The sequence below is a fragment of the Dendrobium catenatum genome, unplaced genomic scaffold (assembly GCF_001605985.2).
Source record: "Dendrobium catenatum unplaced genomic scaffold, ASM160598v2 fragScaff_scaffold_665, whole genome shotgun sequence".
Classification (NCBI taxonomy): Eukaryota; Viridiplantae; Streptophyta; class Magnoliopsida; order Asparagales; family Orchidaceae; genus Dendrobium; species Dendrobium catenatum.
The window spans coordinates 2,462,549-2,490,203 of NW_021319127.1; the positions used below are offsets into that span (position 1 = coordinate 2,462,549).

Consider the following 27,655-nt stretch of genomic DNA (forward strand, 5'->3'; position numbering starts at 1 on the left):
AGAACTTAGAGAAACACCCCAAGGTTATAGGTTGGAGATGATAATAGACAAGTTAAATGAAGAGCAGAGAGGGAAGAGAAAAGACACAAGGAAGAAACCAAAAGTAAAACTCATATTGACCCCTCCCTTGCCTACATCAAACTCCCCTTCTTGAAGACTCAGCTCCCGATGAGTCAGTTCTTGATTTCTTTTTGAGGAGGTGAAGATGGCGCACCAATTCTTTTGATCAAATTCATGAGCCGCATGATTCACTCGCTTCTTTCAAAAAATTATCTTGTAAAGCGCTGCTTTTCTTGAAGTTCTTTCGCTGTGCGAAACGTGCATCAAGATTGAAGCTTGTACAGCTCATACTCCAAAGCGCATTTAGTTTGACTTTGAGGGGGGGAACCATCTATTCCTATTGAAATCTTCAATTTCAACTGGCTTTGGTTCTTATCTTGTTTTTTTGTCTTTTTTCATTTTTTTGACAACACAAAAAACTCAAGGACTCCACCTAAAAAAGACTTAAATCTGACAACAGACTCACAACTTGGACTTTGACTTGAAAACAAAATAAAGACTTGACAAACTACAAACTTTGACAACTACAGAACTCAAACCTAGGACTTTCTAAACTTGCTCTGATACCCATGAATTGATGCCAATCAATAATATTTGGGAGGAATCCTCAAATTTTTATCACAAATTAACAAACTCTTCCTATAACTTTAAAAGAGTGGGCTAAATTTAACATAAGAATTATGGCGACTGACACGTTTGCTCTAAAACAAAATACAACTTTAATATTTATGTAAAGGATTTACTTATACACTTACAAACATAGATCGATCTTACAATGATGATCTCATAACAAGCACCCTTATAAGTTTGCTTTCACATAGAGAAGAAGGATACTAGATGGAGTGGCACTTGCGGATGAAGAAAGAGATTATGGAGCGAGGGACGAAGGTGGAAAAGCCTGCAGGATTTCCGGACTGGGAATTGAGAAAGAAGATTGGAAAGAGCCCGCAGTGATTCCAAAGCAAAAGACCAACTAGGTTTTGTCCAAATAATCAACATTATCACGCTTCTTTTTATAACCCAACACACTCTACTATATATAGGCAATAAGGGGAAATAAACAGCCTAAAAAAGACTCTTCATTCCACCCATAAATGGGAATATAGGCTTAATAATTCTGCACAGAAACCCAATCGGCACAAGCAAAGGAGAGAAGAAAAAAAGGCCACCGGAACCAGGAAAATCACTGAACCCAGCAGTTTAGAGAAATTCCCAATTGCATAACAAAATCTCAAGGAGAAGGCCACGTTCCAACAGGCCAAGCACAGGAATCCAACAGTTTCACAAGTTCCAAGAAGGTAAGTTTCAATTCTCGGTAAAAAAGGGACCACAGTATAAATTAGTATGTAAACAAAGGGAACAGCAGTGAAACCAAAGCTAAATCCAATAGGGTTAAATCCATAGGGAACCAAATGAAGCCAGTGACCAATAGGGAGATGAAAGGTTCAGTTAATTGAAGAGAAAGAATGAGGGGATGAGAAAAGACACAGGGAGAAATCTAAGAGCCACAAGGAGGAGGGGATTAATCTAATAACTTCAATTTAATGAGCTTAAAAAACACGTGTGCACTAAATGATTAATGAGCTGATATTAGTAGAGGATATTAAATATCTCACCAAAAGGTAAAACTGCAACTTGTTGAACCCTCTCCTTGTCCTACATCAAACTCCCCAACTGAAGAAACTCATCTCCCAATGAGTTGGCTTTGCTTTCTCCGATGGATGGCCGAAGTACTGGACCATTCCAATCTTGAAAATCTTTGCTCATATTTTTCAAAATCTAGTCTCGTTCTCTGCAGGACTGATCTGGCAAACGGTTGCGTTCATCTCTCTCTCATACATAGGATAGGGAATTAAGGCTACTGATTTCAGCACACAGCAACAAGGCTTTAATGCCACTGGTTTCAGCTCATAAAATCCCAAACGTCACAGCAATGAAGGCCACGGTTCCAGCATAATTGAAGGAAAAGTAATGCAGCAGCTCAAGAGGCAAAGAAGAAGAGGAAGAGACAAGTTCCACTCACCTAAAAGCTTGCACCTCATAATGAATTTAGAGCTAAACATCAGCTCATAATGAGCTACACCTCCACATGATAATAATGAGCTTGCACCACTAAAATTTCAACAACTAAAGCTCAAAACCGAAATCAGCCAAGGCTCCCATAGAACTAGAAAACACCCCAAAGTTTAAAGTGGAGATGAAAAGACAAGTTAATGAAGAGCAAGGAGAGGGGGAAGATGAAAAGACACAAGGGAAGAAACCAAAAGTAAAACTCAACTTGTTTTGACCCCTCCCCTTGCCTACATCAGTAAGAGCAAGTGTTCTGAGGGAAATATTAGGTAAGGGTTAAAATGTTAATGAAAATTTAAATTGAATTTAAAGGCAATGAATTTCTAATTTATTTGTGCTTATCTACGCAAATTAACATAATTGTATAATTGATGATCATATTTCATTCAAGGAAGGTTAATTAAAAATTGAAGAAAATTTGAAAGGATTTCAGGAACCAAAAATAAGTAAAGTGGGTGATTACATTTATTTATATCAGTTGCATTTTTATATTTTGTTTCAATAAAATTAATTGATATTGTATCATGCATTTGTACTAGTTAAATCCTAAAGTATTCATTATTTGTTATGTAGAAGATTATTAAGCAATCAATGTTACAATAAGGTATATATAAATATAAAAATTGTTTATACAAAAGAATATGCATCTGTTCAGAAAAATGAAATGAATAAAATGATTTATAATATATAAATGAAAAATATTGAAAGGAAAAGATAAACGCATGTATGTAAATATAGGAGTTCATCCCTTATGATACTGGTTGGGGACAAAACATACCCGTGCACATTAAATGGAAAAAAATGAAAATGATTGTACCTTCATTGGTACAAAATTAGACGGTGCTCTTGTACAGATTGAAATGTTAAAAGAATAAAGTAATTAAAAATATAGAAATTTTGATTTACATTTCTATTAAATATCCATATGTATGTTAAATGAAAATTTTGATAAATGAACATGATTACATTACAACCTATATGCATGTTTAATTGTTATAATATAAATTGTAATTGTCCACTAAGTTTATAATGAAAACTCAAATATTTAAATTGAAGTGTAAGGTAAATCTCATGCAGGTTAAATAGCAGAAAAAGAAAAGTTCGTGTCTAGAAGAAGAGGGTCAAATGAAAATATGTAAGAACTAGTTTATTATAAGTTCAAATTGAAAAATATTTTAGTGGCTCTTCAGTTATATTTTGGATATTAGTCTATTGAGTATTTATTGTTATTTAAAGAACTATAATAACTGTCTAATCGTTTATTCTCGCTTCTTTAACATGAGCTTCCTAGCTGGATCAAGTCAAGCAACATTTGAAGGTTGCAAGTTATGAGGATCGCATCATGGGGTAATGGAAATGGGTTGGAAGAGGATTGGATAGTAGTGGTGCTGGTTATGAAGCACATACGCTTAAAAATGCCTTTTGTGTCTGTGTCAAACACAAACATGTCTCTGGCACACATTAACACGTGTCTGACCGAAGTGTGTGAAAGGCATTTCAATATAAATTAGGTTTAAACAGGCCAACATGCACACGCAAGTGAGAATGATATAAAAATCATCGTTCGTCCCTAGCATTTGTCATATAAGTCATTATGTCATGGATGTGCCCAAGCATTTCTCTCTCCGTGTATTTCTTCCATGAGCAATCTTAGTTTAGTCGGTGGCATGCCTTTAAAGAGCCTTAGATAGAGAATCGGAGCTTGTAGGTGAAGCCTCCAATCCCCCTTTCTCTTTGATCGTCACCCATATCTCTACTTTGATGGGCTTCGAAAAAGCTTCAAAGTTCACAAGTGCATCCTTCAACCTCATTTATCTTTAATCATTTATATGCTTTATGAATGCATATCTCTTCTCTGCATCATCGAGTGCCTTCTTTTTGTGATTATGCATCTTCTTTTTGTGATCAGGCTTGTTTTGTCAATGTGCCTTAACATCTTCTCCGTCAGTCAACTACATTCTTCGAGTTACAAAAATTAAATTACATCCTAATTACCAATTTACCATCTCATAAACTTATCTGTGGTGCCTTATAATGGGAAAGGATAAATGCATAGGTAACTTTGGCTTGTTTTTCTTCCAAAATTTGAATGTTATTCATAAATAAATTTATAAGTTCAAGTTGGATAAGAATATTTAAGTTTTAGGTCAATATTATGAAATAACTAAACCCTAATATTATAATTATTTTGGCATCTTTTATTTATCGCTTCAACAACAACCTCACCTAACAACTAAGAGATAAAGTTTTCACATCATATCTATATAGCTACTATTACTTGGCAATTGTGAAATGTTAATTAAGGTTCTAACTTCATTTATTGAAATTTATAATTGCTAAGATCTTCGTGTGATATAATTTAGTTGTGTTAGTAGTTGATAAATCAGCCCTTAATTGGCGTTGGGAGTCTACATTATTCTTTCATAATTAGATTGTCATTGCGAACAACAAATAATAGATGCATGCATTTGGTAAGCCAAAGAAATTATCCAACCTTCCATTGGCATCACCATGTTTAGTCTTTGTATCTTGCCCTCACTTCAATTGCGCATTCTTGTAAAAGTTTAAACAGAACATATAAGTTGTTAAAAGTATTCATAGTTGATGCGAGGCAAGCTACTAATTATTTTTTTCCTTTTGCTGTTATAATTTAAATTATTTATGGTTGATAAACTGCTAAGTAGAGATTAATTTATATTTTACAATTTTTTTATTTTTAAGCTTTTTTCATATGTTAATTTTATTATATGTTGGGAGTATGACTCTAAAATATAATACTATTGCAGTTTGTAATAATCTCATAGGAGATGATAATAAGTTTTCTGATGCACGTTTTAAAATTAGACAAAGTATGAAGAATTGAAACAAGAGATAGAATTCAAATGTCAGGTTATGTATATATGCATAAAATTTTAGGAATTGCAAAATTTGATGCAGATGTTGAGCAAAATAAGAAGAATGACTTATTTAAGAAGGTTCATCTTCCTTCTTCTAGGCAAAGTGACTCCAATCAAGTGAATAAATATTCTACCTCACATCCATATGGAAATATATTTAGGATGGTGTGGAGAGTCATGATACCAAAAAGAGCATTCAATTTGCAAGGTAAATATCAACTGTATGAAAAGTAGCTCGGAAGAATGACTCATTTAAGAGGATTCATCTTCCTTCTTCTAGGCAAAGTGACTCTAATCAAGCGAATAAATATTATACCAATCTACCTCGGGGCCAAATGGAAATATATTTAGGATGGTGTGGCGAGTCATGTTCCCAAAAAGACGAAAAAATCTAAATTGAAGGCATCCATTAAAAGAGCATTTAATTTGCAAGCTAAAGATCAACTGTATGAAAAGTAGCTCAGAAGTTCTATTCAACCAAACTTCCATTTCAATTAGCAAGAAGTCCATATTATTTTAGAATTTCTTCTTACATGGCCAATAGTGCTCTGATTAAATATGTCTCGTCCGGTTAAAATCTTTTTGAGGAAAACAGCTTCAAAAAGAAAAGAGCCAAAAGGATTGAGCCATTTAAAAAATTTTGGAAGAATAAGTTAGTTACAATTGCTTCTGCTGTAAGTTTAAAGCACAAAGAATACCTTTTATTAATTTTAGGGCAGTAGAATTAGCATGTGTGTTTATAAAAGTTATCAACTATGAAAGAACATATAAAAATAAATTTTACATGACAAATCATTTTAAAGAAGTGATTATAAGGGTTGATTAATATAAAGTAATTCAACAAATCACTTACAATGCACTAACATGCAGAGCAACAGGAACATGAATTGAGACACAATACCCTTTTTTTTTACTTCTTTGATGGTCACAAATTATATTTAGCATTAAACAATATTTGTACTCCAAATAAAGTAGATAGTAAATAAGATCATCAATAAAGAATGCAATCAAATCACGGATATAACAAGAGATGCGAACTTCGAAAAGAATTTCATCATGGATCATTAGATAAAACTTTCAATTTTAAAAAAAATTGTGAAGCTAAAAAGGTTTACAAAAGCAGAGACTCATTTTGCATCAACAATCATTAACCTCGCCTGATTCAAAAATATAAAACAAGGTTAAAAAACAATGGTAATTAGCAATATAGGTAGAGCATGCATTGAAAATATGATGAGCATAAAGCCAAATTTGCAAAGAAAAGATACTTAATTATTTCTGATGGGATAAAATAAATAATATTATTTCTTTTACAAAAAGCAATATTTTAAGTATTAAGAATGGCTGATACAGACAAATTTGTATCCAACTTGTGTATGAAATTCGAGAATCTATAATAAAAAAGGTTAAAGGGATGATATATTGATTTTAAAGGAAAGAAGAGATATAATGATGTCCACATTTATAAGGTAATTTATGATATTTATATGCAAAGATGGATAAAAAATAACACTTCAGTAATTAGCTCATTCTCTGAATCTAAATTATTAACTTTATCCCATTTTAAAATCGTGTTGTTAAAAAAAATGATAATTATCACAAGTGATAAAACAGTCATTTTATATTTATCAATGTTTGTTTCTCTTTTATTAATGTTAAGCTTCTTATGGGAAGTATATGCATGTGATATTATACTTCACTATGTAATATTACCTTCAGCGGAAAATATTAGTATCAGTATTTTAATTATACATTTTATATTAAGAACTTACAAAATACATATTACATCTATAACATTTCAAATCCTATTTTTTATAGTTATACATCTCATCGCCTTGTTTGTGTCACCAAATTTGTGCCTATGCTTTATAGAGTGTCAATAAATGATACTATAACATGTGCCCATGACAATGGTCACTAGAACATCAAGTTGAGAGAGACCAAAAGATTGCTTCACCATCTAAGCTGGAATAGTGAACTGGAAAGTTGAGGGCACAACCTGCCAATGAGAGCCCAATGGCATATTGACTACGTACAAGTAAGAAGATGATAAACTATTGTGCTTATTATAAATATGTTGTTTTTTGAAAAAAGTCTAACAACAACTTTATTACGACAAACACATATTAGATGATAAGATTGTAGAAAGCCATTTCTTATCACATAATTTTTTGCAAAACAATCAGAAAGAGGCAAGGAAACAATGACCAAATAGAAATATGATTGCAATCAAAAAAGCAAAACATTAAAAAACCTACCACAAACATGTCCTAAATTTCAGAAATCTGATATTCTTATTCAAACGTGAGATTTGTGGTCACCATTCTTAGGGGCTGTTTGGATGCAGGATTTAATAGGATTAAGCTGATTTTGAGCATGATTTATGCCAAATCCTGCCAAATGGGACCTAAGCACCCGCTAAAACTCACGGCGGAATAGATCCCCCGTCTCCCCATTTGGACCGAAAATCCCAGATTTTGTAAATCCTGAAATTTCACAGATTTATGTAAATTGGCCAAAGAAGGGCGCAAACGGGAGAAAGATAGTTCATATTCTCACATATTTTCATCTTTATTTAATATTCACAACTTTCGATTTACTTTCTTTTCTCTTCAATTATCAATTCATTGTTTCAAACCACAAAGACAACCACTCTGCTGTCATGCATCAGATAACTACTTGGAATATTATTTGTTGTGGTTCTACAATCTCTTGTAAATTTTTTAAATCCACCAAATCAAAATAAACGACTTTGCAAATAGCAAAATATGATTTCGGAGAGCTGATCTGTACAGGCAAACAAAAGCTGAGTTGAATGCTAGTCATAAATAAAAAAATGTTTTAATTCCAAAAAAGCGCAGAAGGTCAAAGGCGTGTACATATTCATAATACATAAACATGATATAATGTTCCTTAAGCCATTGAGGATAAGTATATTTCAACAAAGGGAATAGGACACTACTGATGCGGACATCCAATCGTCCATGCCTGTCCGAGGAGCTGAAGATCGACGGCCGTGATCGTCATACATTATCTTAAATTTTTATTTGTAATTTTTATTTTAATTATGCAGTTTCCGTTCTTACCCTTACTTAAGGGTCTAATCTTATGTAAGCCCTAGGGGCATAATCATCTTATTTTAGTTTCTCTTATTTCTAAAGCCTATATATAGAGGACTTTGCTAGTATAATGGTATGATGGAATTTTAATAAAAATTTTGTTCTGCAATTTTATTCCTTAGGAGGACTTAGGTGAGATCCCTATGGGAGGGAATCGTATGTTCCACCAGCCGTAGGATGGGTCCAGACTTGTGGCTTGAAGTTCCTTGGCGAAGGGCAACCGCATCACCCACCATCCGCAGGAAGTGTACGAGCTCATGGTTTATTTTCTTTCTCTAATCCTCCACCGCCTTCTCCTTTAACCGCTAGCTAAATTTTCCCCTAGCCGTCGTCATTCTACCTCCCATCCTCTTCCCCACCACCGGACACCCACCCCCTCTCATTTTCAACCATCATCCACCACCCTCCCTTCTTCCAACCACTGGTCCCCTCCCCATCTCCACTACAAACTGCCACCTTTGGGTTTCCCAAAACCCTAGTCATTGGCCCCTTGAATCCAAAATAGTTGCTACTTCCCAAAGCTAGGTTATGAAGATTGAGAGGGAAAATAATTCAAATTCTAATTTCAAATATTTCCTAATTTGGCATGATCTATATTTGGAAAGTTTTAAATCATTCGATTCAAAATTCAAATTTAAATTAATAGGAAATTCGAAAAATCAATTCCTCTTAATTTAATTAGCCTTATTTAGGAAACCCCGTTAAACTTTTTCCCAAACCCTCCCTCTTTCTCCCACCATTCAATTAATATATTTCCCCTTTTTGCTCCCCAATTAACTCCCATCTCTTAATTTTGAAGTTCAAATTTTGAAAGGTTTTTAATCCCTTTCATAATTTAAGATTCTAAATAAAGAATCATTCAATTACCCTATTATCATCCTCCTAATTTAGACCTATCTTATTTGAAAAGATTTCATAATTCATATTCAAATGAATTTGAATTTTAAAATCTTTCATAAATATCCTACACCTAATTTAGGAAATTTCCCTCAATTAGTACAAATCTGAATTAAATGATTAGATTTGAATTTAATTCCCCCTATTCAATGTATGTGGACACATACATCGAATGAGGATAATCTCCTTCTCCCATCTCTCTTTGGCCGGCCCCCATCCCTCCCTTCTCCAATTAATTTGAAATTTAAAAGTTCACATGACCCCCCTCCCGTTCTACATCAACTACATTAAGATCTAGTCGTCACTTTGATCATCATAAATTAGGTGAATCATATGCTGAAATAATTGAAAAATTAGAACAACATAAAAAATATTTCTATTAAAAAATCCTAAGAATTAGTAGAATAAATGCTTAAAATATAACCCGTAACTTTAATGGATGTGCAATTAGCAATTATGAAGTAAAATAATAAGAAGATAGTCATGCCCAGGTTTGATAAATTTCAATAACTTAGATCAATTACATAAAAATTTGGGATATAGATATTGCACAAATAATTGGGATTTATATGAGCATTACATATTTTAATATTAATAAGTTTAGCCAGTGATGTTGCATATATCTAGCTACTGCATCAGAAAACAATTGTTTATAACTAAGTTGTGCATGCATAAATGAATATTTTAATATTAATAAGTGCAAAACTACCTAAAACATTAAGAAATTATTATATTAATAGTTGATGTGGTATCTATTAAAAAGATTAAATGCATGATAAGCATATAAACTTAATATCGAAGGATTACATAGGAAAAGGAGCCTAAGGCAACATGAATGGTTGTTCAAAATGATCTGTGAAGTAATTCTAACACTTCAGATAGCACCGCACATAAGATTCATGAAGCTAATCCAAAATAATTAGGATTTACAAGAAACTAATAATGATAATTATGATGATGAGTTTCACCATCATACTATAACAGAGATTACTTTTGCTCTTAATCATGATCAAAGCACCATTATACACAGTACGCACTTCTTTGATAATTAGGCGGGATGAAAGCTTACATTACTTGGTTTTGTAGTTAGCATGAAATTAAGCAGAAAAAAAAAATATGAATCAAAACACTAACTATCGAAATTACCTTGCATATTAAGCTCACATTTGCAGTCATGATTTCAATGATATCAAAATTGTGCCTTCGAAGATTTCTTTGGAGCCTCTGAAACATTAGCAAGGGAAATGTTTATAAGATCAATAAGATTCTAAAAATAACTTTCTTGTGTATCAATTATTATTCACAACAAACATGCCAAACATTTGGTGAGAATGTCCATGAACGATTCATGCACGCGTGCAAATACTGCACTGATGATTAAAAACTAATAAATTGACACCTAAATTTGCAAGAAAACAATAATCAAAAACAAAATCCAGTTAATAGATGTTTTCTGATTTAGAATGAAGCATGACGCCAGAAAATACAGTGACGAGAACATGAAAACTTCAGAAATAAAAGGCAACAGTGACTGCATTAAAAAAATAAAAGAAATAAAAAACAAAGCAAGTGCATAAGAACATTTGCATAATCTATATAAAATTAATAAAACTATTTGTGTGTGGCCAATTGAATGTGATGTGAAACATAAAACAGTTGCAGGAATTGTGTGGAAATAAGAGAAAGTTATTAAGTTTGCTAATTAAAACTTCATATTTCACAAGATTAGATTCTAGTATTTTTTAGTTAGAAATCTGATAATAGTATGCGGTTACAATATGGAATAGGGAGAAATGTAAAATAAGAACAAAAATGTTAGGTGCTTAATTTCCCAATTACAAGAACCCGCCAGTTAACAATTAGAACGATCGCCTTTTGTTTCCCTCACTCATACTCTCAAGGATTTCAGCGGAGGAATACTTTACACAATACTAACAATGCCACCACAAGACAACAGACACTTAAGATATTGCTCAATGAAGAGTTATTCAGAGAGGAGATGGTGGATGTTACAGAATCTTCACTGAACGGGAAGTTGATGTCCGTCAATGGCGTCTGTCAAAGTGAAGATCAGATCGATGTAGTCTTCGACGGAGTGGTCGAGCACAAAATTGATGTCAAAGGAGAGATTGAAGAACATCTACTCATCCTTGAGAGTCATACACAAATCCATGATCATGCTCGGGATTGGCCATTCATGAGCAAGTAGGCCGAGGGAGGTTGTGTGTCTTCTTCCTTAGATGACGTATCAAGCATGGGAGAAGCCATGTAAGGGAGAAGGGAGGGATTTGTGATGCGGACATCGGCACGAAAATTTGGCGCATCTATCACAGGAGGCGTCATAAATCGACGGCTCTGATTTAAGTTGTCATTTATGAATTATTTTCTGCATTTTAGTTTATATTTTATGTTATTTCCTGTTTTACCCCTAGGTTAATTTATTTGAGTGTTGTAGCCCGAGGGGCAAGTTTGTAATTTTTTATTTTCTCATGTTGTGGCCTATATATAGGGCCTTTAGCTATTGTAATATGATGGTTGATTAATATGAAAAATTTTGTGTTCCACACTTTGTTCTTGGGAGAGAATGAGAGTGAGATTCCTATGGGGAGGAATCGAAGTTTTCACCAGCCGCAGGATGGGTCCGGGCTCGTGATTTGAAGTCCCTGGGAGAAGGGCAACGCATCACCCGTCAGCCTTCGGAAGAGTCCAAGGCTCGCGGTTTTGATTTTCTACCTTTCGTTTTATCTTTGTTTCGATTTCTTCCTTCTTCCCTCTCCCCGTCGTTGTTTTCATTTTCTTCCTCCTCCCTTCTCAACCCTTCGGCCAAACCTCCATACCAAGCTCCACAAAATTCCCCCATAACCGCCGGCCACCTTCACCCGATCCCACTCTCTTGGCCGCCGGCCACCTTCCCCCACCGCTCCACCCGCCGGCCCCTCTTGGAGCTTTGAATTTGAAATTCAAAGCTCTCATGAGGCTTTGATACTTTCCTAATTTAGCTCCTTAATTTGAGGTCTCCTAATTAATTAGATTTCAATTTGAATTTGAATTTGAATTCAAATTGGTCTTAATTAATACCCTCTTATTAGGAAACTTCCCTAGCTCATTAACTCAAAATTTTCCCTCCACAAATCCCTCATTTCAAATTCAAAACATTTTGAATTTTGAAATCTTTCCTAAATTAGCGAATCTATTTTAGGAAAGTTTCTTAAGTTAACAATATTTGAATTCAAATTCAAATAGAGTTAATTAATTTCCGAAGTCTAAAATTATTTTAGGCAAGCTTGCACATATGGCACCAAACCAACTGTCACCATGCTTGCCACCAGCCTCCCCTCTTTCCTAGCCCTTTAATGCTCTTTTAATTATTTCCTAAACCCCAAGGCCTACCTTAGGAAATAAGTATGAATCTTCCTGCTGTCTCCCGTGACCGAAATCTGTATGAATAAAGGCTTGATTCGTTCTTAAAAAGAATATCTCCATCAGAGATTTAAATCAAAGCTTTTTCTGCCTTTACCACCGCCCCTCCTCTTGCACCCTATCACCGTTAATTATTTCCCATCAGGAGAATAATTCGGAAGGAAGGAATTCTAGTTCCCATCATCCACTGGCTCCTGAACCTGGGATTGGAAGTTTCCTCTCAACTTTTCTCTTCCTTCACTAAGACGTGAAACTCTTGCAAAAGGAAATTCCTTCAGAGATCTCAAGGCCCCACCGAAATAAGAGCTTTCCTCCCAAAGCTGCAGCCAGACGTCACTACCCATTAATTCTCTCCAAACTCTTCTTTAGAAGTGGAGTTATTTCCTTAATTTAATTTCCAAATCCCTGAGATTAGGATTTTGGATTTAATTCCTAACTTATTTCCTTGGTTTCCAAATCCTGTTTGCTGTGGTTGGCCGGACTCCCTCAGCTTCCTGCTGTTGGCCGAAACTTTCAAAGCCTCCCCCTTGAGTTAATTAATCTCAAATTTCCTCTCAATTTTTTTTCTGTGAGAAAAATCTGAAAATCAACAAATTTTCTCCCTGCTGCTGGCTGAGAACTTCAAAGGCTTTTCTCCACATTTTCGTCCTGCATTAATTTGGGTGGTCAGCTAAGGCTAGGAGAGGGGGTAAATTTAATTTCAGATTTTAGGAATTAGTTAGGGAGGGAAGGTAATTTCAAAATCTGAAATTTAATTTCAGATTTAGGTTGGAATTGAATGGGAGAATTTGAAATTCAAATTTCTAATGCAAAGAGGGAAAGGAGGAGGGAAGGGGCAGCCCTTTAATGGGGCTTTAATTGGGTAAGATACGAGAGAAGAGGAGAGGGAAGGCTATTACCTTCTTAATAGCAGTTCCAATTGGGGAAGGAAATAATTAAGAGAGTGGGAGAGAGGGGGGGGGGGGGGGGGCTTCCTAAAATATGTTTATATCAATTAGGAAATGTTTTGAAATTCAAATTCATTTGAATTAAGACACCTTCCTAATTAATAATGTGCTCAATTAAGAAATTTGCACATTTAGGAGAGCAAGGGGTGACCAGCGGCTAGGGTTTGGAGGAGGAAGGCTAAGGGTCGGCAACTAGGGAGGGATTTTGGAGGGTTGTGGCATGCAGCTATGGAGGAGGGGAGTTGGATAAAGGTTTAAGGGTGGTCGGCGGCTTGTGGGGTCGACCATGCCGCATCATAATGATTTATATATACAAATAGTGTAAGTGGATCACTCCAACATGTGTTTGCCAAATTTTTTTTCTTCCATCTCTTCATTTAACTCTAAGAGACACCTTGTTGAGGCTATGTTCAATTGTAAGCCCGGACTTGAATCACTTATTGATTACCTTAATCAATTTAAGGAGCTTATGTCAAGAAGTTTGAAACTCTTAAAGTAAAAAGAAGCTAAACTCTTAAACATCGAGGTGTCTTTTTGTGTAATGGTTAAAATTTCACTAAAAAACTCTAAAGTTAAGCGTGCTCGTGCAGGGGCAATCCTGTGATGGATTACCTCCAGAGAAGTTACACCAACGGGATAAAACCATGAGGCTCTTAGGCTAAAGCGGACGATACCTTGATGTTAAAATTTTTTGTTGTTACAAAATGGTTTGAGAGCAATACACTAGCCGAAATATAGGAATTAAGTGTCATACATGATAAAATGCTATGTCATGGGAGCAACACTTTCAATCCTATATAGGACAAAATGCTACATGTCGGAAGCTACCACTTGAACTTGTAGGGGCAACCTCTAGAATCTTATTTGCCTAGTGAATGATTTTAAGATAAGGACATTGACAAGAATGTTGTGAAACCCTTTAAGTAAAAAAAACTAAACTATTAAACATCGAGATACCTATTGATGTAATGGTTGAAATTTCAAAAAAAAACTTTAAAGTTAAGTGTTCTCGTGCAGGAGCAATCATAAAATAGGTGACCCTTTCGGAAGTTACACCACCGGGATAAAACCATGAGGCCATTAGGCCAAACCAAACAAAATCTTTTAGTTAAGAGTTTAGGCTATTACACCAATGGCCTCACAATTTTGTCTCGTTAGTGTAACTTCCTAGGAGGTCATTCGTCCCAAAATTGCTTATGCATCAATAAACTTAACTTTGGAGTGTCTTAAAGAAATTCAAAATTTCCAACCATTACACCAAAAGACACCTTAATTTTTAAGAATTTAACCACTTTTTACTTAAGGGATTTCACAATTAGGCCAAAGAGGACAATACATCAATAGTTAAGAGTTTGGGTTGTTACATTAATAACACCAAATGGCATGGTGTGAAGCACTCCTAATACCAATTGTATGGCATAGTGCGGGAACCTAAAATCGCAAGCGCTATTTATGGCAATAGTGCATTGCACATTGCCCCAATGACACCCGCTAATTGATTAGGGCTTGAAATTAATTTTAATATTATGTTTATATTATTTATTGTAGCCGACCTCATATAGTGGGATAAATACTTGATGTTGTTATTGTTAATGCTGCTTCTATTATTTATTAATTTATGAATAGAACAAGATAAACACAAGGGCTCGTGGCCTCCTTCTCTTAGGGTTATCATGGTCTTATTAAATGGCTTAACTAATTTACTTGTAACTCATATGGTAGTTTATTTTTCTTATTTCACTTTTTTATTAAAAAAAAATAGCTAAGGAATTTGATATTGTTTTTGTAATAAATGACTGGTCCAGTTCAGTCGAATCGAACCTTCCGTTGAAGCAAGCAAGCAGAACCGAGCAAGTAGCAGATGAGGCAGATGAGTCAAGCGAGCAAAACACGGGCGCAAGAGAACCTAGCGGAATCAAATCGTGCATAGAGTGATGGAATGCGTACGAGAGTAAAAAGAAGCCTCAAAGAAGCACACGAGAAGCCTAGGGTGATCATCTCCTTGCTCCCACACACAGGAAAGGCCCAGACTAATCTCTCCTTCTCATGCGCAAGAAAATGAATATCTCGAACACCCTTCCTGTCACTTGGTCCACTCTCTACATGAAAATGAAGCGCCATCTACCTCTCGCTCGCTCAAGACATTTCGAAGAAAGACTTCCAACCGCTGAAAATCCTGTAAATCTTGGGTTCAAACAGGCGGCAGATTGAAAACTTTAAGGTAATCATATTTGTTTAATTCAATTTCTTGATTTCCAAGCTGATTTGGGCTTAATTTGAATCAATTAGGCTTAAATTGAGTTCAAATTGAGTTTATGGATCAATTTGTGTTCAAATGAACTCAATTTGGGTCTGATTTGATTCTGAAGGGGCTCGATCAAGTTAATCGAGCTCGATGGAACCCAATTGAGCTCAAATCAGCTCGATCGACGAAGAGTTGACATAAAAAATGTGTTAACAGGTCCGGCTAAATGAATTTTCTCCATTGTGTTCTATTAAAAGTAAATTTCTCATTTAAATATAATTAAAAAAGTCATTTCTAAAACTTTATGACCAAGTCTTTTAGGTCTAGCTTTACCTTTCTTAACTCAGGCCAGATATCAAACATGGACAAATTATAAAAAGGAACATGTTTTAAATTAAAATGAGTATAAGATGACAGTTGAATAGTTAATATAATAAGGAGCAAATATAGAAAAGAGAGTTCCAGTTTCAATAGAAACCGGAGAAACAAATTTCGATTTCTACTAAAATCGGAACATTGTGTCACGGTTTAAGTAGATACGGGAATTTGATTGTCCAATTTATATTGAAAGATGAATTTAATTCTTTGGTTTCTATTGAAACCGGAATTTAGTTATCTGATTACCACTCATTAACCCAACCGCCTTGTATTTTGCCCGTGATCACTCTCCCTTGTTCCGCCTGTGATTCCCTCAATCATCACCAATCAGTATTTTTTTTCCTTATCCCTCCAGAATTTCATGCTAACAGCCAATCATTTTAACGAATTGATGCGCGTTTATGCCAATCCGAAATTGAAGCCCTATACATTTTACTGAATATAAGAGTTGCAAGGTGTTAGAGGACTGCGGTGTAGATTAAAGTGAAGTAAAGTTTTCTTGAATATTTGGTGCTAACTTTGGAGGTATTTTTTTATCTTAAATATTTTTGTTTAATGCAATAATTTATTGATGATGTAAATGATATTTAGTTTTAGTAATAGTATTTTCAAAAATTTGCAAGAATGTATCTGAATAATATTTTATTTTGGAATAGTTGTGAAGTGAAACTAGGAATTGTTTGCGAGTATTAATAAATAAATTGTTGAGCCATTATAAATTAAATCTTAATACTTCACGCAAATAGGTTCAAAGAAGTTCTAATGAAGAAGCTACGCAAAGGCAATGGATCACAAACTAAAGTTAGGGAATCCTTTAAAATAACAACAAATATAAAGTAATGAAATGACTAGTTCAACACAATCCACGGGTTAACAAAGTGATGTGTTCACCTTGAGCTCCAATAGTCACTCTCTCTCAAGTTGGTAGGGTTCGACAGAGAAGCGACATCAACACGCTTAGTGATGCCACCAAGAGAAGGCAGAAGCCTCATGTAGTAGTCGTTAGAAAGGTAGCCCGAGGTGCAGGAGGCAAGGATCGTCCGACTAGGAACCACAGTGTTCTTGGTCGTTGAAACTCGATAGTCTCGGCAAGGAAGTAGACGATGCGGTTGACGTAGCGTTCCACTGTACTCTCAATTTGGTTCGTAGAAAGCAGATCATAAGATATCTATCTCTCCTTAGGCGTTGTAAACAAAGCCATAGTCGATCTCAGGATCGGTCATGGATGCTTACCTTGAGAGGGGACGAGAAGAGTTGAGGTAGTAAGGAGAGGAGGGGTCATGGTTTGGGGGAAAAGGGGATCGGCCGTGAGAGAGGAAGGGGGAGAGGTGACGGGTGAAGGAGTGATGGGTGGGCTAGAACTACGATTGTGGTGAGGTTATTTTGGGTTTAGTGGAGGGAAGCATAAATTCTAAAATCCTGAATTTTATTTCAGATTTTCTAAAGGGGAATGAGAGTAATTTCAATTCAAATTAATCTCAAAACTAGGGCTGATGGGGACGGCAGTTTTAGGAGAGATTTAAGGAGTATTAATTGGGGTGGGGGGTTTAATTGGAGAGAGAAAATCCAAGGGAGGAGGGGCCGGCCATAGGGGGAGGGGAGAATATGTTTAGATGTGATGTATGTAGTCCCCAATGGAGTTAATGTGATGTAAATCAAATCAGATTTTAAATTCAGATTTGATTTAAATTAAGGTAACTACCTAATGCGGGGTTATTTTCATAAGAAGGCATTTGAAATTCAAAATAGATTGAAGCCCAATAATAAATCTTTCCTAAATAGCATGGAGATATTTTAGGAAAGTAATTATGGGTAATTTAACTTGAAATTCAAATTTAGGGAGTATGGAGGGATGGCCGGCGGGTTGGGTTAGTGAGGAGGAGGGGGCAATGAGCTGAGGCCGGCCGTTGGGTCATGACTGGAGGCCGGCGGCTTGGGAGCCAAGGGGGGGGGGGGGGGGGGGGGGGAGGGGTTGGGGGGGGGGGGGTTGGAGTTAGGGACGAGATTTTTTTTTTTTTTTTTTTTTTTAAGACAAAGAAAACAGAGAAGGGGAAGGGAGAGGTCGGCAGGTGCTAAGGGGAGTTGAGGAAGTGGGGTGTAGGAAAAAGAAGAAGACGACTAACCGCGAACCAAGGAATCCACCGATGTTGACGGGTATTGCTTTCACCCACCTAGGGTCTCTCCTCTCATGAACTCACTTAGAGATCAAGTAAAGAAAACTAAAATTTCATTTCAATATTCATCATCCCAATACAATGCAAGAGGCCTCCTATAAATAGGCCCAAATAAAAGAAAAACCGAAAAGACTAAAGTGTCCGTGGTCTACAACATAGACTCAATTCCCCATAGGGGTAAAATAGGAAAACTCAAATACAACATAATACATAAAAATACAGACTCTGAATCGTAGCCATCGATCTAAGGTTCCTCCGACGATACACATGTCTGAATCTCTGGCAGATGTCCTCATCAAGTTGGAGTTTTGTATTTAATGTATTATTCATGATGTTAATGATATATCTGAGATATGAGCAAATAAAAAAGTTTAACTAGTTTTTTTTTAGCATATCGCAAGTGAGTTAGTAATTATTGTAAAGCTTGATTACAGAAAGAATTATTTTAGTTGGATTTTTCAAATTAAATCTATGTAAAAATTAAATTTAGTTATAAATTAATAAATCTATTTAGAAGCTGACTGAACGTTTTTTTTTTTTTTTTTTTTTTTTTTTTTTTTTTTTTTTTTTTTTTGCTTAAAAAAAAAATTAGTCCATATGGCTGGCATATGTGATTTAATTTTCATTAAGACTTTTGTTTGTAAGCAGTAATGTAACTTAGTACTTGAGACATGTTATTGAGAAATTGTGTGGGTAGAGGATATGTAATTTGTGAGTTACGTCAATAGAAATGATGAGAAAAACATCATGGTTAGAGTATAAATCTAAAACTACAAAAGAGAACTTAAATCATTCTCTAAAGAAGGAATCTAATAAAGCACAGAGATCATGTGAACAATTATGCACTCTTGCAATTCCTACGGAAATTCAAGATATTATTGTCTCTTTCGAGTAGATTGTAGAGTAGAGTAAATTGTAGAAGATGGTCAAATACTAAATATTCACGAAAGCAAATATGTTACTTTCACAACAGATGCGCAAGTATGACAAGTTGAACTTTTCAAATTAATGCAATTTTGATATTATCACTAACTATAATAGTTTGTGTTAACGTTTCTGTAAAAATTAAATATGTTATATTATTGCCTTGCTAATAATTTAATCAAAGTACACTGTAACTTCGACAATGTTGAAAGAACATATCTTTGATTGGCTTTTGAAAGAAATTTTCTTCCACCTAAGAACATCTCTGACTATTTATGTTCAAATTGAGGAAATGCGTAGATGTGACATAAGTCTCAATTCTCCAGATCAGATGTGTTATGATGACCTAAGATCCTCTTACCAATTAGACAAGTTCATACGCACCTAATATGAGTTCGATGTTAATCGTAGTTTGGACGAGACATTGTGTTTAAATTGAAACATAACCTTTACCTTCTAATGTATGTTGCAGACCCACTGTAGTACCCAATGTTCCACATGAAAGTCGTCGACTTAGTGTCAGAGAATGTTTACTACACTATGAACCAATAAGTGTAGGCCGCTTAAGTCTGAGCGAGCGTCCTGCAATATTAGACCAATAAGTCTTGGTCATGGTTCTTGAAGATGGTCCATGATGCGGGCAAGAGATCTAGGGAGCCTATACCCCTCGCCCACAAAAGAGGACATGACGGACTTCTAACATGAAAACGAGGAAAGACGAGAAAAGAGACGAACAAACAACAATAGGGAAGAACAAACTCTTATATTTCAAATAAAAATAAAAAGAAGCAATTACAACGACGACTTATAAACAACACGACAGACACCCTAAAGTTGCTGCACTTAGAGAAGAAGGATACAGGTAGAGTGGCACTTGCGGAGAGACGAAAGAGATTAGAAGCCCGAGAAGAAAGGGTGGAAAGAGCCCGCAGGATTTCCGGAGGGGATGAGAAAAGAAGGTTGGAAAGAGCCCGCAGGATTTCCGAGCAACCCGCAGGTTAACAGATTTTTTCCAAAAATTAAATATCATTCACTATTTCAAAACATTACATAACCCCTCATATTTATAGGTATGAAAGGGGAATACAAAAGGATACAAGCATTAATTTAACACTTAAAACTAAACATTAAAAAGCATAGAAACCTTCCCCCATAGCTCTCGGTTTACACCCAAACCAGGAACCAAGGAGACGGTCACAGGAGACGAAGGGAACCGCGCGGACCAAAGAGCCAGCCGTGAGATCCCAAGAGACATACACTAAATTCAACTTCTGGTGGAATTCAAGGAGCCACACATGGGAAGACTAAACAACTATCTTGGATTTCCAAAAGCCATATTTTGGAAATCCAAGAGACATTTTTTAAGATATTAAAAACTATAATAAAAGTGCATTTAAATAAAGATAAATATGAACTAAAATTGTTAGCTCATAATGAGCTAACCCTTAGTTCAATAAATGAACTAAAGTTCAGCTCATAAATGAACTAAAAGTTTAACTCAAATATGAAAAACTACTAGACTGAAGGGAAGTCAAAATATGATTTATTTTGAACTAGTGTTGACCCCCCCTTTGTCTACATCAGTCCACGACCTCATTTCATAGGTCCGAGCTCGACAAGACGTCTTCTTTCTATCTGATAAGCACTCCGGATTTGTTCGCAGATGTCGGTAAGTCTTTCTGCATGCAGCGCACCGTCATTACTTACGACACCTTCGAGAGAACTTCAAGAAATTTGTTCAGTGTGTCGCGGTTACTGATTCAAAAGCTATTTGTGAGAAAATGTACTTGGCTGGGAACATGAACGAGTTTGCAACTCTAAACAGACCGATGTTGGACATCAAAAATATTGAGGAAGTACATCAATGGTTGGTCGTGCGAGATGTTAGTAAGTAGAGTCTTTTATACGATGGTAGGTGTCGTTACAGGATCATGACCACAAATGCTTCAGAGTGCTTCAATGAGGTTCTTAGACGTGCACACATCCTACCCATCCAGAGACTAATCACAGCTATATAGTACAACCTTGTTGTTTTAATTAATAAGCGTTTGGCTGAAGTAACCACTTGGGTTGCTACTTCAGAATCTTCATTTGTCGTGCGATATGTTAGTAAGTAGAGTATTTTATACGATGGTAGGTGTCGTTACGGGATCATGACCACAAATGCTTCAGAGTGCTTCAATGAGGTTCTTAAACGTGCACACATCCTACCATCCAGGGACTAATCACAGTTATATAGTACAACCTCGTTGCTTTAATTAGTGAGCGTTTGGCTGAAGTAACCACTTGGGTTGCTACTTCAGAATCTTCATTTGCACACATCCTACCCATCCAGGGACTAATCACAGCTATATAGTACAACCTCGTTGCTTTAATTAGTAAGCATTTGGTTGAAGTAACCACTTGGGTTGCTACTTCAGAATCTTCATTTGTCGTGCGATATGTTAGTAAGTAGAGTCTTTTATACGATGGTAGGTGTCGTTACAGTATCATGACCACAAATGCTTCAGAGTACTTCAATGAGATTCTTAAACGTGCACACATCCTACCCATCCAGGGACTAATCACAGTTATATAGTACAACCTCGTTGCTTTAATTAGTGAGCGTTTGGCTGAAGTAACCACTTGGATTGCTTTAATTACGTGCACCCCCAATGTAAGGAGCTCTTTGGAGCGCTATGAGCGGAAAGCTCGTTGTTGTCCAACGTCCATTTACATAAATAACCAGGAGTATCAGGTATTTGATATGTCTTGTAGGGCATTCAAGGTCAAAATTAATCACAATCAGATGTGTTTGTGTAGTTGTAATAAACCACAATTGTATAATTTTTCCATGTCTCCATGCCATTGTTGTTGGAGCAAAGAGATGGGATTACAATATGTTTGTTTCACTCTACTACAATATACAATTCTAACAATAAAGCTATGCTACTCTTTTTCACGTAATATCGGAGAAGTTGTATTGACCACCATTCAATGAGGTAGAAGGGATCATACCATTATTACCACCTGCACTCAGGCGGCGGATTGGGAGACCAAGGTAAAGTAGGTTCAAGAATACAATGCATGAAACCATAAGGAATATTGATCGAGCTTACAAAGTATGTGCTACTGGTCATAATAAAGTGACATGTCCAAACAAAGCTAGCAGTTCACGACAAGTCTTTTATTATTCATATTATTTGCCTTATATTACGTAACTAACAAGACCTACCTTCATTTTGCAGGCAAGGTGGACTGCATAGTTAATTATGTTTGTTAGACCTATCACCAACACCATCATGTTGACATTATATTGGAGTGGACTTACGTTTTTTAACTGTGTTTGGCTGTGAGCTACGTATGTGTTGTACTCACGTAAAAATTTATGAAGTTCTGTCCATGGCATTAATTAAAATCATTTTTGTATTATTTTCACTTTTTTGCCTTGAGCATCATTAGTGTCTTATTCATATCATTACATATACCACTATTTCATATCACAAATTATAGGATTAATGACAATAAAAACTTCATATTAAAAACTACATTCAAACAGACACAAACCTACACATCCAAAATACTTAATAAACATTAACACAAAAGCGGAATTCAGAAAACTAAAACACTTAACAAACTTCAACAAAAAATAAGCCCTTTAAGCATTCATGATCACCATGTGCATCCGAACTTGGAGTTGGGATTGAGCTAAACAACAACTGAATTTATACTAAAACTCTTGTTGGATGTATTGTCAGCTTGATGCATTCGTAAACTTTGTCCTCTTTTCACCTGCAACAACATTTAGATTCTCATATGATTCGAGGAATGCATTTGTTGCATGATGTCATTTACGTTAGAGAATACAGTGATCTATATCAGTCGTTGAGCTTTCTACAATCATTCCAAAAGAACCATCTTCACGACGTCCAATTTCACAATATATGGCCTTAAGAATGTTCACATGAGCTAAATAGTCACCATGTTCCATAAATCTCTGCTGCAGAAATCTCTAACCCACATCACTAAAACGACTCCATCCCTATAAAAAGGAATTTTCATAACTTCATCATATGAATGCCAAAATATGCGTTCTTCACCCTCTGACCATAAATACATACATCACCGAAAAATTTCATTTCATTTGGTCTTATCCTCTAGTCCATCATAAGTGGAATGCACCAAACATTCCTTCAATCGACTGCAACCCTCCACAATCAATTTATTTACAAAGATTTTTTATTCCTATCCAAAACAGATGAAGAAATAAGAAGTAGAAGAATATTTGCAAAGGAAATTGAGCCTACAGGATGCATATCTCATGATTCCAAATAATCAAGATATGCTCAATTTATACAAGGCCATATGATGTAGAACAGATATGGGTGGGGGTAATAAAAATTATTAGATTTCCCTTAATTAATGTATTTGAATTTGAAATTCATATACGAAAAGAAGGGAGGGAAGATAGGAATTAATTATCTCCTTAATTGGGCCCTTAATTAGGGAGGAAATAATTATGATAGAGGAGAGAGAGAGGGCCGGCCAAGGAGGGAGGAAAGATGTCCAGATTCGATGTATGTGTCCACATATATTGAATATGGGGAATTAAATCCAAATCAAATCATTCAATTCATATTTGCACTAATTGGGGGTTCCTAAAATAGGTGTATGATATTTAGGAAAGATTTTAAAATTCAAATTAATTTGAATTTGAATTATGAAATCTTTCCTAATAAAATAGGGGCTAAATTAGGAAGATAATAATGGAGTAATTGAATGATTTTTTAATTAGAAACTTAAATTAGGAAAGGGATGAAAGACCTTTCAAATTTTAAAATTCAAAATTAAGAGAAGGGAGGGAATTATGTAATTAATTCAAATTAATGAGGAAAATTCAAATCTCAAATTAATTTGAAATTTCCAAATTACTTTGAATTAAATAAGGAAAGTAATAAAAGAATGATTGGGAATTGGAGCCTTAGAGAATTGGTGGGGTGGCCGGCGGCTAGGGGGAGATTTAGCCGGCAGTTAAAAGAAAAATAAGGTGAGACAAAAACAAAGAAAAAATATAAAATCATGACCCTTGGACTCTTCCGAAGACTGACAGGTGATGTGTTGACCTTCACCAAGGGACTTCAAGCCACTAGCACGGACCCATCCTGCGGTTGGTGGAAACTACGATTCCCTCCATAGGGATTCTCACTAACGTCCTCCCAAAGAACAAAAGTGCGGAGCAAATTTTTTATTAAAACACCATCATCCTAATACAATAGCAAGGACCTCTATATATAGGCCTCAAAAATCTTATATAAAAAAAAAGACTAAATAAGACGAACATGCCCCTAGGGCTTACATAAGACTAGAACCTTAAGTAAGGGTGGTAAAAATGTAAAATGCATAATTAAATAAAAATTATAAATAAATTTTAAGATAACATGGGATGATCACGGCCGTCGATCTTCAACTCCTCGGATAGGCATGGACGGTTGGATGTCCGCATCATTCTCCCGGGGTGGAAAAGAGCTCGACTACATCGAGTCTGCACCCCGGGTAACCTAGCTCTGATACCAAATATCATGTAGAACGTGGGGGAGATATAAAAAATTTTGAATTTCAAATAAGAAGAATAAAGGAGGAATGGGATTTTATGAGTGTGCAGCTAATTGTGGTTACATGAAGATTTTACAACCATGACATTTTAAAATAACTTTATGACCACATCTAGGGTAGCTAAATCTACCCAAGTTCTACAAAGCGTGCATTTGGTATAAGTGGCCTCTTTAGGTGTTACCTCCTTGCTCAGCTCATGGACTTTACAAGTTGAAATAACGAAAAAGCCAACTAGCAGTGGTGAGCCACCTGGATCCAACGTTTATAAATGTCTACAAGGGTTGCATAAATTGAATAATCAATTATTTTATTATTGGCTATTTTTCAAAATTTATCTGATCAAACTTGTGTTATAAGCTGACATTTAAGAGTTTAAATAAGAGTAACCTAATTATAAAAATTGATGGAACAATATAACTCTTACTGCTCAATTCTAAACAATAACAACAACAACAAGCCTTTATCGCACTACGTGGGGTCGGCTACATGAATCCTTTTTCTCCATTGTCCTATTAAAAGTCAAATTCTCGTTTAAATCTAATAAAGAAAGGTCATTTCTAATATTTTCTAACCAAGTCTTTTTAGGTCTACCCCTACCTTTCTTAACATAAGTCAAATCTAATACCTCTACTCTCCTAATCGGGTCATCGGAAGGCCGCCGTTTTATGTGACCAAATCATCTAAGGCGACTCTCTCTAATATTATCTTCTACTGGAGCAACTCCAACCTTTTCACGTATATAATCATTTCGTATCCTATCTCTAAGGGTAAAGCCACTCATCCACCTGAGCATTCTCATCTCTGCCAAACTTAACTTAGTATTATGCTTCTCTTTTAATGGCCAACATTCGGCACCATAAAGCATTGCAGGCCTCACTACCATCTTATAGAATTTTCCATTAAGTTTGAGGGGTACATTTCTATCACATAACAAGCCTGATGCATTCCTCCACTTCAACCATCCAACTTGAATTCTGCTGATAATATCCCCATCTATTTCACCATCACTCTGAACAATAGATCTAAGATATCTAAAATGTGTACTCTTATGAATGACTTGATCACCCAAAGTCATAATCCCCTAACTAGGTCTATTACTACTAAAATTACACTCTATATATTCCGTTTTAGATCTACTCAAGCGAAAACCTTTAAACTCTAAGGTTGACCTCCATAATTCAAGTTTACCTTCAACTCCCTCTCTAGTCTTATCAACAAGAAGAATATCATCAGCAAAAAGCATACACCAAGGTACATCATCTTGCAAATGTCTAGTGAGAACATCCATGACTAAAGCAAATAGATATGGGCTTAAGGCTGATCCTTGATGTAACCCAACCGAAATAGGGAAATACTTGGTCAATCCACCTTGTGTTTGAACACAAGTAATAGCTCCTGCATACATATCTTTAATGATTTGAATATAAGCATTATTGACTCCTTTCTTTTCAAGAACTCTCCATAGCACTTCTCTTGGAACTTTATCATATGCTTTTTCTAAATCAATAAATATCATATGTAGATCCTCCTTATTTTCTCTATATTTCTCCATCAAACCTCTTAATAAATGTATGGCTTCCATAGTCGACCTACCCGGCATGAATCCAAATTGATTTTGAGAAACATTAGTATCACGCCGCAACCTATGCTCCAAAACTCGCTCCCATAGTTTTAAAGTATGACACATTAACTTAATACCTCTATAATTCGTGCAATCCTGTGCATCACCTTTATTCTTAAAAATATGAATTAACACACTCATTCTCCACTCATCTGGCTTTTTTTTAGTCTTCAAAATAGTATTAAAAAGTTTAGTAAGCCATGAAATTCCTTCATCTCCTAAGCATTTCCACACCTCTATTGGAATATCATCAGGTCCAACAGCTTTTCCACCCTTCATTTTATTTAAAGTCTCTCTAACTTCAGTTTTACTAATACGCCGATAAAAACATAAATCTTTATTTTCATTTAGGGTGCTAAGGTCACTATAGTCAATCTTATTTTCACAATCTTCATTAAAAAGTTTAGCAAAATATCTCATCCACCTTTGTTGAATATCATTTTCTAAGAAAAGTATTTTTTGATCTTCATCATTATTACACTTCACTTGAACTAAATCCTTACTACTACTATCTCTTTGTTTGACTAACTTATACATATATCTTTCTCCCTCCTTAGTATCTAATCTATTATATAAATCATTAAAAGCTAATGTCTTTGCATCGAATATTGCTTTCTTAGCATCCTTACGAGCCACTTTATATATTTCTCAATTATCATAATTTTTAAAATTAAACCAATTTTTATAACAAAACTTCTTATTTTTAATTTTTTTCTTGCACATTTGGATTCCACCGCCAACTATTCTTATTATTAGGAGCTTTTCCCTTTGATACTCCAAGGACATCTTTTGCAATATTCTTAATATCAGTAGCCACTTTTTCCCACATAACATTAGCATCCTCATGCACAAACAAAATCTTAAGATCTAAAATCTTATTCTCAATTCTAAACACAAAATTAAAATAATTATGTTAGAATGGTTCGTTTTGTAAGCTGCATTGTGCCAGCACTCCAAACCAAGCATTCTTCCAAATCTCAAAAAAGTTTAGTCCTTCCATAGCCCATAAGAAAATGTCTTCAATAAATTTTGAAGGTAACTATTTCACACTCCAAACCAACTCCACATGCAGTTGGCATACATGACTAAATATCCTTGTTATTAAGATTAAATCAAGTCTACACTGAAAACAAGAACACATCGATCTCTGAAGGAGCTACGAGGATAAATAACAACTAATTATCCAATTAGGAATTCTGAGATAATTTAATCTTCCAGTATTACACTAATTAAACTGTTAAATGAAGCACCAGAAAAAAAAAAGAACATCCTAATGACCAAAACCAAGCACTACAATTTCTTCATGATAAA

The 27,655-nt window shown here is 35.3% G+C and overlaps 1 protein-coding gene across 1 annotated transcript in view; it reads right to left on the minus strand.

Moving 5' to 3' along the window:
- LOC110092167 (protein ILITYHIA) overlaps window positions 1-27,655 on the minus strand; it is a 144,098-nt gene that overhangs the window by 100,885 nt on the left and 15,558 nt on the right. Inside the window, exon 13 of the mRNA XM_028695700.1 lies at window positions 10,190-10,267. Within this exon, the coding sequence (XP_028551533.1) occupies window positions 10,190-10,267 (78 nt within the window). The remainder of the gene's footprint in view (window positions 1-10,189; window positions 10,268-27,655) is intronic.